Here is a 14,950-nt window from a genome sequence, read left to right on the forward strand (position 1 = left end):
GGTGTAAGTTTAGGCTGAGATCTGAGATCTTTCTTCTTTGTTAATGTAGGCATTTATAGTACAGACTTCCCTTTCAGTACTACTTTTGTTCACACAATATTTGGTATGTTGTATTTTCCTTTGCCACAGGATATTTTCTAATTTCCTTTTTTTATTTCTTCTTTCACCCAATGGCTGTTCAAGGGTGTGTTAATTTCCACATAGCTGTGAATTTTCCAGTTTTACTTCTACTGTCAATTTTTAGTTTCATTTTATTGTGGTCAGAAAAGACACTTGGTATGACTTCAAACTTGTTAAATTTGCTAAGACTTATTTTGTGATTTAACATATCATCTACCCTGGAGAAGGATCCATATTGTGGTTGAGAAAAGTGTGTATTCTGTTGTTATTGGGTGAAATGTTCTGTATATGTGTGTCAGGTCTATTTGGTTGTACAGTTTACTCTAGTGCTTCGTGTCTTTTTTGATCTTCTGTCTGGATGTTCTCTCATTTTTTAAAGATTTTTATGTATTTATTTGAGAGAGAGAAAGAGAGAGCGAGTGAGCGAGCGCGCACACATGCACAAGCAGGGAGAGAAGCAGAGGGGGAGGAAGAAGCAGGCTTCCCACTGAGCAGGGAGCCCAACATAGGGCTCAATCCCAGGACCCTGAGATCATGACCTGAACTGAAGGCAGATGCTTAACTCCCGGAGCCATCCAGATGCCCCACTGTCTGGATGTTTTATCCATTATTAAAAATGTGGTATTGAAGTCTCTATTATGTTATTACTGTGTATTTCTTCCTTCAGTTCTGTCAGTATTTGCTTTACATATTTAGATATCCTGACGTTGGGTGTATACATAATTGTTATATTTTCCTGGTGGATTGACCCTTTTATTGTTATAAAATGTCTTTCTTTGCCCCTTATCACAAATTTTGACTTAAAGTCTATTTTGCCTTAAAGCCACCACTGTTCTCTTTTGGTTACTATTTTTATGGAATATACTTTTCTATCCCTTCACTTTCAGTTTATGTGTATCTTTAAATCTAAAGAAGTTTTTGCAGACAGTATATAGTTGGGTCTTTTATTTTTTTTCAATCCATTCAGGAACTCTAAGCAATTTGGGGAGTTTAATCCATGTACATTTATTTATTTATTTAAAGATTTATTTTATATATATATATATATAGAGTGTGTGTGTGTGTGTGTGTGTGTGTGTGTGTGAATGGGGGAAGGAGCAAAGGGAGAGGGAGAGAATCTCAAGCAGACTCCCTGCTGAGCATGAAGCCCAATGCCAGGCTTGATCTCATGACCCTGAGATCATGATCTGAACTGAAATCAAGAGTTTTAAAAGAATGAGCCACCCAGGCACCCATAATCTGCTTACAGTAGAAGTAATTATTAATAAGGAAGGATTTACTTTTGCCATTTGTTGATATTTTTTAGTTAGTCTTGTCATTCTTCTGTCTTTTCATCACTTGGTATCCTTTATGATTTGTTGATTTTTTGGTATTGATATGCTTTGATTCCTTTCCTTTTTCTTTTTTTTAAAGATTTTATTTTTTTATTTGACAGACAGAGATCACAAGTAGGCAGAGAGGCAGGAGGGGGTTGAGGGGGAGCAGGCTCCCCGCTAAGCAGAAAACCCAATGTAGGGCTTGATCCCAGGACCCTGAGATCATGACCCAAGCCAAAGGCAGAGGCTTTAACCCACTGAGCCACCCAGGCACCCCTCCTTTTCCTTTTTCTATTGTATAACTTTCATAGGTTTTTATATGTGCATATGTGTAGTTACCTTGGAATACACAAAAAGTCTTATAGTTAATAAGTTTATTTTAAGCTGATAACTTAAGTTCAATTGTATACAAAAACTCTCCACTTTAACTTCTCCCCCTAACATTTTTTGTCACAATTTGTATCTATTTTGTGTATCTTTTAACATTTTCACTGTTATTTTAATATTCTTTTCCTAACACTTATACTGGAATTAAAAGTGATTTAATAACTGCCATTACAGTAATACAGTATTCTGTATTTGTCTATATATTTATCTTAACCAACAAGTTTCATACTTATGCTATTGTGTTACTTTTTAGCATCCTTTTGTTCTAACTTGAAGAATTCTCTTTGGCATCTTTTCTAAGGCAGGTCTAGTGGTGATGAACTCCTCCAGCTTTTATCGGAGAAAGTCATTATTTTTCCAATTTCTAAAGAATAGTTTTGCAAAATAAATATTATTCTTGGTTGGTAGTTTTGTTTTGTTTTGTTTTTGTTTTTTGGCACTTTGAATAGATCATCCCACTTTTTTCTGGCCTGCAAGATTTCTCCTGGAAAATCTGCATATAGTCCTATATTGATTCTCTTGTATGTGACAAGTATCTATTTTTCTCTTTGCTTTCAAAATCATTTTGACTTTGACAATCTGATTATAATCTGTCTTGGTGTGGATTTCTTTGGATTCCTCTCTTTAATGGTCTTTTGGCTTCTTGGATCTGGATGTCCATTTTCTACCCCAGAATTGGAACTTTTCAGCCATTATTTCTTTGAATAAGCTTTCTGGTCATTTCTCTCTTTTCCAACTGGGACTCAATGCATATATTGGTCTGTGTAATGGTGTACCATAAGTCTCTTTAGCTTTATCATTCTTCGTCATTCTATTTTCTTTTTGCTCTTCTGACTAAATTATTTCTAGTGACTTGTCTTTGAGTTCATTGATCCTTTCTTCCATTTGATTGGTTTGCTGATGAACCCCTCAAATGAATTTTTCACATCAGATTTTATTTCCAGCTCCATGATTTCCATTTTGTACTTTAAAAATATTTTCTCTCTCTTTTGAAATTCTCATCCTTTGGCGAAATTGTTCATGCTTTGTTCTCGACCTTAGTTAGCATCTTTATAGTAGTTACTTTGAATTCTCTGTCAAGCAAATCATATAATGCTGTTTTACTAAGATTTCTGATTTGTTCGGAACAGCTTTGCCTGATTATTCATTTTTCTTGACTTTCTGTATTGGTGGCTGTGCAACAGATGAAAGAGTCACCTCTCCCAGTCTTCACAGAATGTCCTTATACAGAAGATGGCCCTCACTAATCAGCTTGTATAGAGATTTTGGGGGCTCTACCAATTCTTTTTCTCCCCAGGGAAATGTAGGAAGTTGTAGTTCTGTTTTGCTTGATCTGTGCTGAAATTTGGGAGGGAAGCTATGCCGCCTTCTAATTCAAATAGCTATCTCTGTTCTTCCCCCCAGGTGGTTAGACTATATCTAAGACTGGAAAGACGCTTAACATTTGGGGAACACCCTAGGGAAAGTTAGGGTGCTGGATGAATGAATAAACACTTTTCTTCCACTGAAAGAAGCTAAGTGCTAGGAGGTCTCTTCCCAGTTATAAGATATTGCACTGGGGTCAGGGACTGGTTTCCCTACTCATTTTAGTGATTGTGGTTTTTGTCTTCACCTGGGGTGCATGAGCCGTTCAGTTAGTTTCTGGATTTCTCACAAAGGGAACTTGTCTGTGAATTATTGCTGAATTGGTCTGTTTGCAAGGGGAAGGGGGTCCAGGATTACTACTCCACCGTCTTGCTGATGTCCCTCCTGACAAGGCTTTTATTTCACCCTTATTGTTAGTAGTTTCATTGTGGATAGAATTTTATGTTGCTGGTTGTTTTTTTTTCCTCAGCATTTTGATGATGTTTCACTGTCTTCTGAATTCTTTAGTTGTTAATGAAATGTCAACACTCAAACTAATTTTCTTTCTTTGTTAGTAATATATTCTGTCTAGTTTTTAAAAAATTTAATAGATATTATGTTTAATTCCAGTATTAGTTATCAATGATATATTAGTTTCAGGTACAATACAGTATAGTGGTTCGGGAATTCCATATATTACTCATACTCATCATGATAAATGTACTCTTAATCTCCTTCACCTAGTTCACCCATTCCCCATGAACTTCCCCTCTGGTTACCATTAGTTAATTCTCTATAGTGAAGTCTGTTTCTTGGTTTGTCTCCCTCTTTTATCTTTGCTCATTTGTTTTGTTTCTTAAATTCCTCATATGAATGAAATCATATTTTATTTGTCTTTCTCTAACTTATTTCCTTTAGCATTACACCCTCTAGATCCAACCATGTTGTTGTAAATGACAAGATTTTATTTTTTTTAAGCTGAATAATATTCCATTGTATATATACACATTTTCTTTCTCCATTCATCCATTGATGGACACTTGGGCTGTTTCCATGTCTTGGCTATTGTAAATAATGTGGCAATAAACATGGGAGTGCATATATCTTTTTGAATTAGTGTTTTTGTATTCCTTGGGTAAATACCCAGTGGTGAAGTTACTGGTTGAGACAGTTCTATTTTTAATTTTTTTTGAGAAACCTCTATACTGCTTTCTATAGTGACTGCACCAGTTTACAGTCCCCAAAACAGTCTATGAGAGTTCCTTTTTCTCCACATCTTCACCAATACGTGTTATTTCTTGTGTTATTTTAGCCATTCTACTTGTTTTAAAAATATTTTGTCTTCGTTATTTTGAAGTTTTACTTTGTGTTTATTTTCATTTAGATTGTCTTAGATTTGGGGGCTTGGTTTCTTTCATAAATTTGGGCAAACCCTAAGTCATTACTCTTTTGAAAAATTTCTCTGAGGGGCACCTGAGTGGCTCAGTGGGTTAAAGCCTCTGCCTTTGGCTCAGGTCATGATCTCAAGGTCCTGGGATCAAGCCCCGCATCAGGCTCTCTGCTCAGCAGGGAGCCTGCTTCCTCCTCTCTCTCTGTCTACTTGTGATCTCTGTCTGTCAAGTAAATAAAATCTTAAAAAAAAAATCTCTGAAATTCCAGTTAGTATACATTGGACTTGCTTACTCTATTTTCATTCTCCCTCAATCCTTTGTTCATATTTATTTATTTATTTTCTGGGCTATATTCTGAGTGATTTTACTCTCAGCTCCTTAGTAGTTTCTTTTCAGATTTTGAGAGAGGGGTGCCTGGGTGGCTCAGTGTGTTAAGCCTCTGCCTTCAAATCAGGTCATAATTTCAGAGTCCTGGGATCGAGCCCCACATCAGGCTCGCTGCTTGGTGGGGAGCCTGCTTCCCCTTCTCTCTCTCTGCCTGCCTCTCTGCCTACTTGTGATCTCTCTCAAATAAATAAATAAAATCTTAAAAAAAAAAAGATTTTGAGTGAGAGAGAGAGAAAGGTGGGACATGAGTTGGGGGAGGAGCAGAAGGGGAGGGAGAGGTAAAGAGAGAATCCCAAGCTGACTGGACTGAGCATGGAGCCCATGGCACGGAGATCCCAACCTGAGCCAAAATGAAGAGTCAGATGCTCAACCTGGGCCCTGCCATTTATTTCTTCTCATTTAATTTGTTTAACCATTCATTTCAATTTTTAATTTTAATTACATTTTTAATTTAAAGTTATTTATTTCCAAATGTGCCTAGTTAACTTTCTAAAATTATATATCAATACTGTTCAGTTTTTTTTTTTTTAAAGATTTTATTTATTTATTTGACAGAGAGAGATCACAAGAAGGCAGAGAGGCAGGCAGAGAGAGAGAGAGGAGGAAGCAGGCTCCCTGCTGAGCAGAGAGCCCGATGCGGGACTCGATCCCAGGACCCTGAGATCATGACCTGAGCCGAAGGCAGCAGCTTAACCCACTGAGCCACCCAGGTGCCCTACTGTTCAGTTTCTTAATTCACATAAATGAATATTTTATATTATGTATTCGATAATTCTAAGATCTTTAATTTTTGTAGGTAGATTCCATAGTGTACTATTTCATTCTGAGCTCATGTTCTATAAAATCTTATCCATCAGGATTCTGGGTTTAAATTATACTCCTCAACAAATGATTTGCATTGGCTCCTTCCAAGTTCTTGAGGTTACTACCAAGCCTGGATATCATTAAACTACACTTTCAGATTGGGGTTTATCTATTTTTTCCTCCAAGGTCAGAGAAGTGGTGTGAATTCAGGCTTTAAACTTGTGTGAGAATAAACTCATTACACATTCTCAGGGGAGACTTTTCTTTCCCAATATGTACCTCCTTCACCCAGAACCAAGGCAGAGATAGGCAAAAGACCATCATTAACCTTTGGGAATCTGCTTATTTTTCCAAGCCCATCCACTGAAGATATACACTTTGAGAATTCTGGGATTAAGTTGGAGGGAAATGAAGTCTCTGATCAGACCTCACCATAAGATATTGCCTCCAACATCACCTTCCCAGATTCCCAACACATAAAATTTAAAATCCAGCCTTTAAGCCAGCAGGAAGCAGCTAATTACCACTCCTACCCCCAAGACAAACATCTGTGGTATCATTCTGCATTCATTTCTTTTGTGTGTGTGTGTGTGTGGTTTCTTGCTTCTGAGGAACTTCCTCACTTATTAGCTCAATCATTCATTGAAAAGATTAAATACTCTTTGCAGCATTTTAAGGTATCTTTCTGAATCTTTGTTCAGCCAGATGGCCCTGGTTTCTTCTATAAACTAGGAGCTGAGAGTAATATGCTGAGAACAAAGGGGCAAGAAATAGTTTGTTGGAGGGAGAAGGTTTGAAATGGGGGAAAGTGGGAAAGCAAATGAAATAGTAAAGCACTAAATATTAAAGAGTTGATAGTAGCCAGGAAAGTTCATAAGAATGGATCACTTGATAAGGTTTATAGCCTTTGGGTATATGGTAGCTTTATATCTGATACATATTAGCCCAATAACCTTGGACAAATCACACCCTGTTTGTATCTACCTAATCACGGTGGTTGTGAAGACAACTGTTATAAAAATCCAGCATTGAACTAAATCACTATTTCCAGCAAATAGTAATTGAGTCATGATGTGAAACTTACTTGTTTTACAGACTTATTTAACAGAATTTGTTGAAGCCAAATTAGCAAAGACCTAATTACTATGGGCCATTTGCTGTGATGCAAAAATAGTTTTGCCAAGCAAAACTTGATATATTCAAGTGTCTTCAATAGTAATACTTTACCCGTGGTAATAAAAATTAACTTTTATCCAATTAAATCATGATAATCTAAGAGAATCTTAGCATTCATACCAACAGGCAATCTTTAAGGCAGAAAATATAAAAATCCCAGAAAGTACACAAATAATTTACCACAAAATGTTCATCAAAATCAAGTTAACCCCCAAATTTTAGATGGCTAAATATTTTCTAGTTTTGGCCTTTTCAAGAATATCTTTTGATAATATATTCACCATTGATCTAGTTGCTATGACATAAAAATATAATAAATTAACTTAATCTTAAGGAGTTTCCATGTTAGGTGGTCAAATGCTTTTGTGACAAATCACAGAACATTATAATGAAACCCAAGTACTTGTAAATTAAACTACACATTATTTGACATATCACCAGTATTTGGAAGAATGTATTCATTGTCAGAACAGTAATAGCATTCATGAATATAAGAGATTAAGATTCTGAATTTAATTTTCCTAGCTGGCATTGTGGCATTTTGGCATTGTGATTAAGTCACCATATTTATCCTGATTAAACAAGTGGCATTCATGCTATAAAACTGTGAGAAAAAATGTCAATATGGGCCTTGAAAATGAATTCATTGATTTGGGATATATAATAATACTCAAAAGGCAGTATACTATTAACTCTTATCTTAAATCCTTTTACTTATTCCAGTGGTAGGTAGCATCAGTTTCTTCAGATTATCTGTTTTAAAGATTGAAGTCTTTTCTGGTCAAAATACAGGAGTAGAACCTTTCTCTAGTAAAGTACATGTTCTATTGATCATGCCAAAAAAAGTTCAGTAGGTGTTTTTAGATTAGTGTACAGTGGGATTTTTTCCCCCCTCAAGTATCTGCTTCCAGGAGATTAAGTTGAAAAGTCTAATTATTTCAGAAGGGTTACTTCTCCTTATCTCAATTCCACTCAAGTGTAGTCAACAAAAGAGTGATTTAGGGAGTCTTAACTTTTTGAATACTTAATGAGTTTTAGAAGAACCATCAAAATGCATTCAAAGGAGTAATAGTTGTTTTTCTAACTTTATTTGTATTCTGCCCCATGGTTCTTTGTAAGTAAGTCCTTAAAGTTAGAATGTTTTTAATTATAAGAAATGTGTGTAACAAATGCTTTAAAGAGACCAAAAACAAAATGTAATTGGTATTTAATGACAGATAGTAAAGACAGAGTGATTTGGTAATCTAGAAGTACAACTATTTGAAACGGATATAGGGCCTTTTAGTTTAAAAAAAAAAAAAAAAAAAGTCAAGTTAGTTTTGTTGTCACCAGATAGATTTTCCTTACCATACTTCTGTAATACCAAGAACTCACTGAAAGAGTTTCATTAATTCAGAATGATCAATGAAAGTATACTTTCAGTTACTTGGAACTGATATAAAAATTTAAATTCAAATACTCTTTTAAATACAGATTCCTCTGGATTTTTTTTCTCATGAATAGGGAAATGATTTCTGGTCAAGATAGCGCTCTTTAAACAGTTGAAAATTTGTTAAGTACAGTTATGGGTCTTAAAATTGTTAATGTGATCATGAAAAGACGAGTATAGACAAACTACACTCTTTTTAGGAGACAATGTGAAAGAAAAAAGCCTTAATCTATCTTTTCCAATTATATTTTCTAGGTTTATTGAGTTTTATTGCCTTTTGAAAAATGACATCACACAAAAGATTCATTTAACAGGAAGACTTTTAGACACTTAAAATCTTCTCTTGGAATATCAGACATTAAAAGTATGAAAACTCAATCAAGATATCATGCAGTTTATGCTGTAGAAGCATACTTTTAGAATTTTAAGCTTAACTATAAATGCTTTTTCTATTGCAATAGTGTTTAGCCACTTTGTGATTACCTCAAGGTGAGAAGTGTGACTGGGAGAGGGCACAAGGGAATATCCTGGGGCACCAGAAATGCAGTTTATCTTAATCCCGGTGGTAACATGAATGTAAGCATACATAAAATTTCATGTCTGTATCCTTAAGATTTATGCCCTATGGCATAACTTATTTCTCCGAAAACTGTAAAAAAAGAGTGTTTAGTTACTTTATGAAATGCCTTCTATTTTACAGGAATCATTAATATAATTTTATAAATCAAAATGTATAGGGGAAAAACAAATTATCTGATGCATATGGCATAAGGATTACTGGTCACTTTCAGGTAAATTATATCTGAAGCTAGAGTTAAGCTTCAGTAATGAGAGGTCACTGGTATTCTATCAGAAATGGTGTCGGGAAGAATACAATGTATAAATTTAACTATAAAGGACAGAAATGCTATAACAGCTTAAACAACAACTACAAGATGAGAGCATCATCAAATAAGTGACAGGACTCTGGCATTATTATTTGGCTTATGATTGCCCATGTTTTTATTTTATTTTATTTTTGCTTTTCACTGTTTGGGTTTTGCCTTATTTTTGCTTGGACTTCCAAAGTATGGGGAAGAAAAAGAATTCAAGTTAAATTAGTTTTGTTATTTATTTTCAACTGTTGTTTTTAATGTGGTAAAAAGCTGAAGTTATGACTGTAATTTGAAAATTATGCATTCTACTTTCCATCTATTATAGGAGAAAAGAGTTGGTTTATGAAGGAAATATAAACAATCTGCCTCAAATGTTTTTTTTACTTTTGCTCAGAACTATGTTAATTCTCATCACCTCCAAAAGCCTTTGAGAGGATTAGCTGCATAGACCAATATTGTTCTATATTAGTCAGTATTAAGCATATGATGTCACCTTGTTTCCTCCCCTCCTCAAGTCTTTTTTTTAAGTGGGGGGAGGGGAAAGGGAGTGTTTTTGGGCGATTCTCAAAATTCTGTGGCTTAAATGCCACTACTGACACACCTGATTGACAACCTTACACTCTCAAACCTGTTTGAAATGGGTCAAATACCTAAGCGCTGCAGAACAATGCAATCTAACCAGCAATTCCCCATAAGAGAGAAAGGGGGTGTGATTAGGTTCCAGCTATTAAGCAAGTTATTGCAAAAACAGTTTAGTGGTTTGTTTCTGCAACAGTCACAGGTTAAGCTAGTATTTTCTACCTTAATTAGCTCCAAGAAAACCCCAGTAGGCTGTAAGAGGCAGGATAAATAGCCAAAGCTCAGAGCAAGTGGGGCAAACATTAAGAGCTTTATGGAGGTCTTTATACTGACCCTCGGCTTTGGTTATTGATCATTAACCCTGCTGGGTAACTATCGAACGGAATTTGTTTGAGGCTTATCGAGCCACAGGAAAGGAGATGCAGGAGGGAATATAAGCTTCTAATAAAAGAAACGCAGCAACAATAGCAGAGGAACAGCTCTGCCTGGTGACGTAATGGCTGGCAGCAGTCCAGCTTCAGCAGAGCTGCTGCTACCTCAGCATCCAACCTCTCTCAACACAGTCCAGCTTCGGCAGAGCTACCGGGGCTGCTACTTCTTGCGATGCCACTTTGTTGGTGCCACCAACACCTTACCTTGGAGGGCCAAAACACCGAACAAAGGGTTGTCCTGTTTTAAGTTGTCGGAACCCACACTCTCACTCACTCAATCCCGCCAGCTTCTCAGGAACCGAGTCAATACGCCGCTTAAGTTTAGGGCGAGCACACTGGCGCACACTCCAGGCGTGCCTCAGTTTCCCCAAGCTGCTCTCGGGTCCGCCTCGAACTGCCCGGTCCCCCTCCCCCTCCCGCCCTCCCGCCGATCCTCAGCCCGAGTTGATCGCAGCAGCACCGCTCACCCGCCCGGCCCCGCATGCCGGTCCTCCCGCCTTACCTCCGCCAGGTAGAGGTTGAGGAGACAGAGCGTGGAGAACTGGAGACAGGAGGGGAAGCAGTAGAGCAGCCAGTGGGGGAAGAAGTGCAGGTGAGCGGGCGGCCGGAGCAGGGGCAGGGAGCCGCTGAGAGAGAAGGCGGCGGAGAAGAGGGTGGTCCTGAGCGCTGCCCACAGGAGACAGAGGAAGAGGCAGAGGCTCTGGTAACTCAGCCGCCGCTCCCGGTACAGGAGCAGCCGCCACAGCTGCAGGTAGGCAAAGGCGAAGAGCGCGGCGTAGAGCAGGGCGTGCAGGATGCTCAGCGCCAACTGCACTGAGCCCGGCACCGCGGCGCCTGAGGCGGCAGCGACTGCGCCTCCGCCTCCGCCTCCGGGCGTCGAGGGCTCGCGGCCGGCAGCCGGACCCGGCACGGACACCCTCATGAGGGGGCTGGGGGTCAGGAGAGAGAGCGCGGGAAGGAAGGGGCCGGACTCAGAGCCGCCGTCGAGGGGGAGAAAGATTTCCCCCTTACCCCCCACCCACCCCAATCTCCAACCCCAGGAAGCGCCGTGACAGGACCCGGAGCCCCGCGCAGAGCAGCCGCGGCTCCCCGGACCCCGCCTCCTCTCCCCGCCCCCCCGGGGGGTCTCGGCTCCTCCTGCTGCGGCTCGGCTCGGTAGCTGCAAAAAACAACTCTCGGCTGGAGACAATCAGCTGAGAAACCCGAGCATTTGAGGCGCTCGCTCCGCACCGTGGGCTCGCGCCGATTGGCCCAGGCGGGCACGCCCCCTGCGCACCGCGCTCGGAAAGCCACGGGCCACAGGACCCGTCGCTCGAAGGCTCCAAGATCTGATTGGGTATCCGCTTTCCTCGCTTTCTCCCTCCCTTTTACTCCCCACCCACATTGCCGATTGGCCCAGCAACTGCACGGCCAGCTCGCGCCGGCGGGAGGACTCGGTGGTCGCCTGTCACCTGGGGCGGCTCTCGCTCCTCCCCCTGAGCTTCCCATTGGTTGGAGAGGCCGCACGTAGGGAGCACGAGGAGGGGGAGGAGCCTTGGGGTTGTTTTTTTGCTCAGCAGGTCGACCCCACCATGCGGTGGTGGCCGCAGGCGCTGGGTTTGGGTGTGCTGCACCCTAGTAGGTAGGCGCTGCCGTTCGTCGCTGCCTACCAGCCGGCAGGGGCCCGGCCTTCTGCCTCTTCTTCACGTGGCGGGAACTGTCGGCCGCGGGAACCGCCTGGGTTCCTCTGGGTAGGTCTTGCCGCAGGTCTCGGGCAGGTAGGTGAGTGGCAGCGGAGGTCCTTCCTTGAAGGGGCTGTGGTTTCTGCCTGCCGGGATGGGGATTCAGCCTGGCGGCTGTCCCCCAGCAAGGGCTACGCCACTGAGCTCTGGGGTCTGGCTTAAAAGGGCCTCACCTGCATCCTTCCGAGGGGCATTTTGCTTTCTTCTTTTCCCCCAGCATGAGCGTCGAGAAAAACGTGAGCCCTTTGTGGGGAGAGGGGACGGAATGAGAAGAGTGAACTGAAGCTTGAAGCAAACTTCTTCCTTGGGGGAGGACGAGTGATCTTAGGCTGAGATGGATGTCCACAGGAGATGTGAATGGGGGAATGTGGGTCTTTGAAACTAAGAATTGGGAAGGATGCTCTGAGCACAAGTGTAGGGAAAAAGACAGAAAAAGAACGCTAAGTCTGATGAATGTCTAGGGAGAAAAAAGTAGAGTAGTTTGTGCTTAAATTCCACATATATTCCTTCAATCCTTAGTCCTGTACTGGGTGGATGGTGGCGCTCTTCTTGAGGCTCAGAGAGGTGCAAAACAAATGCTCTATTACGTTATTACTGTACATAGCGAGGAGTAGATCTTCCAACGTGTGTTGGACTGACAACATTTGCTGATTTTTTTCTTTTTAGCGTTTGGCAATAAAATGAGCAAAGTAATGCAGGATGATGAGAAAACAATTTATATTCTATTTAGAGTGAGTGACACGTCACAAATTCAATATCATTTTGAAAGTCCATGCTACATTAACTGGTGCAACTAAGACTCAGCTTTCGGTAACTTACCATTCTTTGTCCTAATGCTTTGCGTAAGAAGAGTTTTGCTACCTTCTTTCCTAGCTAAGTGATCCACAGGGAACTTTAAAGTCTATTTTGTACTACAGAGTCTGGGACAGCGGTTCACCCAGGCACCAGATGCTGATGTGTTTTGGATTCTTTATAGATATATTGACAAACTGTGATGTTTAGGCTTGGCATAATTATGTGGATCTCTCAGATAAAACATTCAGCTAAGCAGGGTGTACAGTGTAGCCTAGAGCAGGGTACAACTTGTTGAAAGAAATAGGTCTGCGTTAAGCAGTTGTGCGCTTTAGCTTGCAATTTGCTTTTTTTTTTTTTAAGATTTTATTTTTATTTTATTATTTATTTATTTATTTGACAGACAGAGATCACAAGTAGGCAGAGAGGCAGGCAGAGAGAGGAGGGAGCAGGCTCCCCGCCGAGCAGAGAGCCCCATGCGGGGCTTGATCCCAGGACCTTAGGACCATGACCTGAGCCGAAGGCAGAGGCTTTAACCCACTGAGCCACCCAGGCGCCCCTGCAATTTGCTTTTTAAAAGGGAAATTACTATATTTTAAAGATTTTATTTATTTGAGAGAGAGCAAACATGAGCGCAAGGGAAAGGGAGAAGTAGACTTCCCACTGAGCAGGGAGCCTGATGTAGGACTTGATCCCAGGACCCTGGGATCGTGACCTGAGCTGAAGGCAGCTGCTTAATGCACTGGGCCCCCCAGGTTCCCCTTAAGCTTGTAAACTGAGCAGAAACTCAAGAGTTCTGTGATTTTAGGCACTCATCAAAATCAGGAGAACCTCCTGTTCCCTGACATGCCTATTTTTGTATCTTCCATAATGATGAGATACATGTTTCATTCATGAATAGACTTTCACCATGAACTGGTTTTTCTTTTTTCTCTGTTATTCTCTATTCAAAGTTATGGTAAACAACATCTGGATAGTACTCATACTAGCAAAGACCTCAAACTAGTACCCATACTAGTTTGGGGGTGCATGAGGGCTGTAGATAGGTGATTTTCCCCAGCTGCCTTGAAGAAGCTCTGAAGTAGAGAGAGGTTGATTCCTTTTATTGCTTCCATTGAATCTTAAATGATAAACTTTTTTTTGTTTGTTTTGTTTTGTTTTTAAAGGTCACAAGTAGGCAGAAAGGCAGGCAAAGAGAGAGGGGGAAGCAGGCTCCCTTCTGAGCAGAGAGCCCGATGCGGGGCTCGATGCCAGGACCCTGAGATCATGACCTGAGCCAAAGACAGAGGTTTAACCCACAGAGCCACCCAGGTGCCCCTTAAATGATAAACTTTGATGATATTTAATCAAGAGTTTATTTAAATCTGGTTCAATGAGCAGGTTTTCTCCAGTAGTAGCATTAAACTATAAGCTAATTTTTGCAGGAATGTTCTTACAGGAAGTTTGTAAGCATTATATGTCCCATTTGTTGCAAAATATGAAATGTGTCTTTTCTCAGAGAATGATGCCCACAGACTTGGTATAATTTGTTTAGTGTTTATAGTTGTTAATTTCCTCTTTTTCTTGAGAGAGAAAACTTTCAGTTTTATGGTTAATCATAAGGGAAGTTTAAGTCTGTCAAGGGGAACTAACCAAGGTCGTCTAGAAAAGCTTGCTGCTTGATATTCTAAAATTTGAAATGTGTCCAAATGCAGAGTGGTTGAATATTGTTCTCTAGGAGGGTACATTACTCTAGCACAATGGTTTTTCAAACATTTCAAAGCAGAAAAACTATTTGCCAAGTATTATTATAAACAGGACCCAATCCCAAAATGGGATTGTTCTAACTGTAGAGAGTCACCAGCTGCTCCAGCTGTGGAACACATGAAGGCAGATCCTTCCCCTACCCCTCACTAGCGGGAAGATGAATGTTTTTTTGTTGAAATTCTTCCTCCTCTTTGCCCTCTGGGGACTCTCAGTATTTTGGTGCTGAGCAAAATTTTGTTGCTTTTTTTTTGTAAGTTGGGTTCACGCCCAGCGCGCAGCCCTGTGCAGGGCCAAACCCACAACCCTGACATCAAGACCTGAGCTGAGATCAAGAGTTGGTTGCTTAACTGACCGAGCAACCCCAGGGCCCCCAAATTTTGTTGCCTTTTATTTAGTGTTTCTATTTGCAAACTTTAACCCTTTTTGTACTACAGCTTCATTGTTCCAACTCA

At 40.4% G+C, this 14,950-nt stretch overlaps 2 protein-coding genes across 7 annotated transcripts in view; one reads left to right on the forward strand and one right to left on the reverse strand.

The window, feature by feature from the left end:
• The window catches only part of GPR137C (G protein-coupled receptor 137C), a 63,527-nt gene extending 52,366 nt beyond the window's left edge, over positions 1-11,161 (reverse strand). Inside the window, exon 1 of the mRNA XM_044229545.1 lies at positions 10,742-11,161. Coding sequence (XP_044085480.1) covers positions 10,742-11,161 — 420 coding nt within the window. The remainder of the gene's footprint in view (positions 1-10,741) is intronic.
• The window catches only part of TXNDC16 (thioredoxin domain containing 16), a 109,391-nt gene continuing 105,412 nt past the window's right edge, over positions 10,972-14,950 (forward strand). For 3 of the 6 annotated variants that reach the window (XM_044229537.1, XM_044229536.1, XM_044229542.1), the window contains exon 1: positions 11,770-11,996. The gene's annotated coding sequence lies outside the window, so the exon portion shown is untranslated. Of the gene's footprint in view, positions 10,991-11,769; positions 12,001-14,950 lie in introns of those variants that run through there. The other 3 variants (XM_044229541.1, XM_044229538.1, XM_044229540.1) reach the window with 3 other exon arrangements.

The sequence above is a fragment of the Neovison vison genome, chromosome 13, assembly GCF_020171115.1.
Source record: "Neovison vison isolate M4711 chromosome 13, ASM_NN_V1, whole genome shotgun sequence".
NCBI lineage: Eukaryota > Metazoa > Chordata > Mammalia > Carnivora > Mustelidae > Neogale > Neogale vison.